Source organism: Gymnoscopelus microlampas (genome assembly GCF_963454915.1).
Source record: "Gymnoscopelus microlampas genome assembly, chromosome: 13".
In the NCBI taxonomy this organism is placed as follows: Eukaryota; Metazoa; Chordata; class Actinopteri; order Myctophiformes; family Myctophidae; genus Gymnoscopelus; species Gymnoscopelus microlampas.
In genome coordinates, this window is record NC_139950.1 from 10,481,808 (window position 1) to 10,487,187 (window position 5,380).

At 40.9% G+C, this 5,380-nt stretch overlaps 1 protein-coding gene across 1 annotated transcript in view; it reads right to left on the minus strand.

Annotated features, from left to right (window-relative positions):
- Positions 1-5,380, minus strand: part of ppifa (peptidylprolyl isomerase Fa) — a 7,505-nt gene extending 2,125 nt beyond the window's left edge. Inside the window, exons 1-5 of the mRNA XM_084075907.1 lie at positions 5,204-5,380; positions 4,852-4,882; positions 3,701-3,789; positions 2,166-2,262; positions 840-915 (exon numbers count right to left, since the gene is read on the minus strand). Of these exons, the coding sequence (XP_083932033.1) occupies positions 840-915; positions 2,166-2,262; positions 3,701-3,789; positions 4,852-4,882; positions 5,204-5,347 (437 nt within the window). The 5' untranslated portion in view covers positions 5,348-5,380. The remainder of the gene's footprint in view (positions 1-839; positions 916-2,165; positions 2,263-3,700; positions 3,790-4,851; positions 4,883-5,203) is intronic.

Sequence of the window (5,380 nt, forward strand, 5' to 3'; positions counted from 1 at the left end):
AGATCTACTATTTTCGAGCGAAGATCTCCTCAGAATAGGGATGCTAGGGTTCAAGTGGTTAATGTAAAAAAAAAGAAGGTATATCCTATCACACAAAGATTTGGCGGCCCCCCTGTAGTAACTCTGAGGACCCCTAGGGGTCCCGGACCGCCTATTGAAGACCCCTGCTCTAGTCCATTGGTTCTCAAAGTGGGGTCCGGGGACCCCCAGGGGTACTTGAGGGAGTTCCAGGGGGTCCCCAGCTAAATGATGGACAGGAACCAAATGGACCCTTATGTGTCTGTAACTCTGAGAGTGTACAAATGGAACCAAATGGACTCTCCCGGGTCCATTTGGTTCCATTTGTACACTCTCAGAGTTAAAATAACATTGATTTTACAATATGAATTAGGGTCCCAGAGGTATAAATGCCATTAAATGAGGGTCCGTAGCCTAATGCATGTTAAACTGGGGGTCCTCTAAATTAAAATGGTTGACAATCACTGCTAGAGAGCCGCAAAAATCTTCTCTTATTGGGGTCCCTGGCTTATTTTTTCAAATGGGGGTCCGTGGGCTAATAAGTGTCAATTTGGGGGTCCTTGACATGAAAAAGTTTGAGAACCACCGCTCTAATCTATACTAGGAAGGTATAGGTCTGCTGCTCTAGTCTATACTAGGTAGGTATAGGTCTACTAGTATTTCCCTCTACACGAAATCTCTGTGTCAAAATCGCAGATCTACAAGCTCTCAACGCGACGTGTCGTGCTTCTAGATATGCTATTTTCAACATTCACTTTGGTATTTACATCTACAGTAGACATCTTACCATTCAGTTTGTTACTTACATCTGGACAGCTTACCATTCAGTTTGAGCCGTGCAGATGAAGAACTGAGAGCCGTTGGTGTGAGGCCCCGAATTTGCCATTGATAAGATTCCTAAAAGAAGCGGAACGTCAAAAACGTCAAATAAAACTACCGTACATCTGGTGCGATATATAAATATGACACAGAGATATGCGTTATATCAATCAGGAACGTCTGGGCCTCCATAAATATCCTCCAACCACTGAGGAGTAAGATTTAGAGCCCGGCCGAAGCCAGATTGCGGCGTCCGATTCCGATCCCGATTTTGGAGAGTCCTAGTCCGTGTTTTGACTGATATTCTTGTCACAAAGTAAATATCCGATCTATCTACAAGCTTGCAACTTTTGAAAAGCTTGTAGATCTGGCAATTTCTTTGAAAATGTCTGAAGACTTTTGAAAATTTCCACCTGTTATGACATCCCCAAAAGGTTTTAGTGATTAGGAATCGGCTCATAATTGCCGATACCTACTGTATGTCATCCATAAGAGTCAAAGTAACGGGCTATCGGCCTGACCAATACATCTGTCTGGCTCTAGTAGGTTTAGAGCCTGAGGTAGAGGCATGGTCATGGGGCAACGAACGCAGCATCTGTATTGAGTAAGGCTGGTTTCCCTTTTTGAAATCTGACACATTCTGCGATTATGCAACAGCACTCACTAAACTGTGTGTCTATATAAGATCAACATGCGGAAAAACTTTACTTTAAAAAAAAAAACTTATTTTGATAAGTGGATGTTGTTGACTCACTAGGAAAGTAGGTCATTCACTTTAGGATTACAACATCTATATAGCAAAGGGTCTAGTGTTGCTGAGGTTAGGTCCTGCAGTGCCACCTAGTGGGATAAGAATCCTGTGGAAGCATGGCATGCGATGCTGTCTAAATCAAAACAAAGTTAAAACAATTAGGGCAGCAGTGCAACGAACAATATTAAGCGTTTTTTCATCGATTAATCAAATAAAGCATGTTTTTTAAATATTATATAAGTTGTGGATCCAGATCCATGGATGCAGTCCGGGTTTTCTTCCTAATACAAATAGCAACATTTTTATTTTTTATAAAAAAAACAGTACTGGGTTGTCTGATGTTTTATACTGTCAGAATCAGCTTCGTTTGTCTTCGTTTACAGGCTAAAGGAGTGACTTTGAGAGCTGTTTCACTGTACAATGTAGATCAATGAGGAGCATATTTTGAATTATCACTGGAACAACTATTTTTGATTTCCAAAGTCCACCTTTGGAGTTACATCATGGCAAGGTACAGTAACTGCACAACCTGGTCCTTTTTAAAACTGTACAACTGAGAGGAGCTCTGCATATTCACCTGGACACGTGTGTTGGAGTTTGAAGTTCTCATCTCTAAACGTGGTTCCATAAATGGATTTTCCTCCCGTCCCGTTGTGATTGGTGAAATCCCCTCCCTACAAAAGAGATCTCTTATCAACAGACAAAATGACCACACACACACACACACACACACACACACACACACACACACACACACACACACACACACACACACACACACACGTGTGTGTACGCACACTATGTATATGTTTATCAGTGGTGTTCAACCTTTTCTGGATCAGGGGCCACTCGAAAATCTCAACAGCTTTCGCGGCCCACCCATCTGACCACTTAACACTTAACACGGCAGCCTTACGGTGTCAGATGGGAGGGCCACGTGCATTTCCAGAGCATGTTGTTTTAATGGTCGATCAATCTGATTGTATTCCAATCCAGTGGAACTAACGCAGTATACTTTAAGTTCCTATTCATCGGTAGCCCTAGAATGACTGTGATATATTGCATACATTTCACGTATTCCAAATACACAGCCATAGATCGCTCCCATGCCCGCCTGGGTAGCAGCCTGATCTTCGTAGCATAAACCGAGTCGGTGCTGTGTGTGTACTCACCCAATAATGAATTCCTGCGACTTGGGAGATATTTTCCTCTAGTTTCATATCCAGTTGAAACTATGTTTTGGCAGAAAACGTGTGTTTAGTAAAATATCTCCACTTTTCCACAAGCTGCACACGGACAGCATTCTCTGTGGGCGACGGGCCCGAAATGTTTGCTGCACTGAACATTACGAAAACTTCCTTTGGGAAGCACAAATGTATGTGGCACACAATTGACAGGTGTGATTAATTACCCCACACCAATCGCAACGCACCTGTCAATTGTGTGCCCCATACGTTTGTGCTTCCCAAACATAGATTGTTCCCAAAGGACGTCTTCATATGTTCAGTCCAGCAGTCACTTCGGGTCCGGCCCCGTCGCCGACAGAGAATGTTATCTGTGTGCAGCTCGTGGAAAATAAGAGATATTTTAGTAAACACACATTTTCTGACTCCAATATCTGACTCCAAGCTGCAGGAATTCATTATTGGGTGAGTACACACGCAGCGCCGACTCGCTTTATGCCGCGAAGATCAGGCTGATCTTTGGTTGTGTATTTGGAATACAGGAAATGTCTGTAATATCACAGTCATTCTAGGGCTACCGATGACTAGAAAAAGTATATACTACGTTAGTTCCACTGGATTGGAATACAATCAGATTGATCGATCATTAAAATCAACATGCTCTGAAAATGAAAATATGTAATATCACAGCCATTCTAGGGCTAATTCATCGGGGCGCCGATAGCCAAGTGGTTAAGGCGCGTACCACCTGATATAAGCTCTGATGCCTGATAGCGAGGCCCCGGTTCGATTTCCGAGCCTGGCAGACCCCCCCCCGCCCCCCAAAAAAGTTCTTATTTATCGGTATCACAAAGAAATCTCCTCTTGAAATGTTAAATTTATGTTAAATGATCAATAATATCAAACACAGTACTCATATTCACCTTACCTGACACATGAACTCAGGAATAATTCTGTGGAACACAGAGCTCTTGAAACCAAAGCCATGTTCTCCAGTGCACAGTGCTCTGAAGTTTTCTGTTGAAAACAAACAGTCCAATAAGAATATTTCAGAGTGGCTCTCATGTGTACAACTGAATGTTTTAAAACGGTAAAGAAATAATTATAACAAAAATAGTAACCGGAAGAGTGGGCACCTCGATGTTAAATTGGCTATTCTTTCCTAAATATATTTAAAAAAAATGTGTGTGTATATATATATATATATATATATATATATATATATATATATATATATATATATATATATATATATATATATATATATATATATATATATATATATATTTAGAAAATGGTAAAGTATACAGTATAATATACTGTATACATATTATGATTAGAACATGCCTGAACATTTGGAAATTAAGGTCTAATATAATATTTCTACCATTATTACAAATTACTGCAAAACGAGTATATCCAGTAATTATGGGCATAAATAAGAAGTTGAAGGGTCAATTTAAGTCTGATAATAATGTACCGTGCATGTGTTCAAATCATGTATGGTACTTTACTTAAGATTTGTATTTTTTTTAAAGTTCATTTGTTTTACATTTTGGAAATAATTACCAATAGGCTCTATTCACAGCAGCCATATTATGAAGACATTCACAGGTGTTACCAATGATACTAATGAAGGCTCTGTTCCATTCTGATCAAACAGAGTCAGGGTGCTGATATTGTGCATGTTGGCTCACTGGAAACACTCTGCTACACCAGCAGTGGGTCTACAGTTGGGGTCCAGGGACCCTCATGGGCTTCCAAATGGCCCCTTACAGGTGTGTAACTCTACTCTGAGAGTGTACAAATGGAACCAAATGGGTCCATTTGGTTCCATTCGTACACTGGCAGAGTTATGGGGATCGTGGAAACCACTGTGCTACAATAAACGGAACAGAGCCTTCATTAGTATCATTGGTAACACCTGTGAAGGAAGTGATAATATGGCTGCTGTGCATACTGCATAGAGCCTATTTAACATCGAGGTGCCTACTTTTCCTTGGTGCCCACTCTTCCTGCAACCTTTTAAAACGGCATTAGATATTTATTAATATATATAAATAGTAAAGCATAGCCTACCTGCAGTTTTAGGTACAACGTCTGCATTCAACTGTAATGAAAGTAAACCAAATGATGGATGTTTGCATGTCATTAAAGCCTCAAAGTTCAAAATATAGCCTATTGACTTGTGTCACGTACTGTTGCACTTGCATAGTTGCATTACCATTAAAAGCGAGCAATATCTTGCATGCATGCAAGAAAATGGTGACCTATCGAATTTTGTGATTCGCACGCAAACATCCCAGCTTGTTTGCCGCAATTGAACAACAGCGACCCCCTAGGTGCACACAATTCGATAAGTCACCAGATTCAACGTGACACCCAAGGTCTTCCACTGAAGCTAATGTTAGCCAACGAAACGTGAGGGTACCTCAATGATTATCCTCCCTAGAGGTTCATTGTCAGCTTCGATGTCCAAATACACAACTGGGTTCTTGGTAGGGGTTCTAGAAAACAACCTGGAGGCAGCGATCGCCAGTGAGCAGTATTTCATACGGTTTTTCATTTGCAACATGGTGGCATTATTTCTGTCTGCTCTGTGGACAGT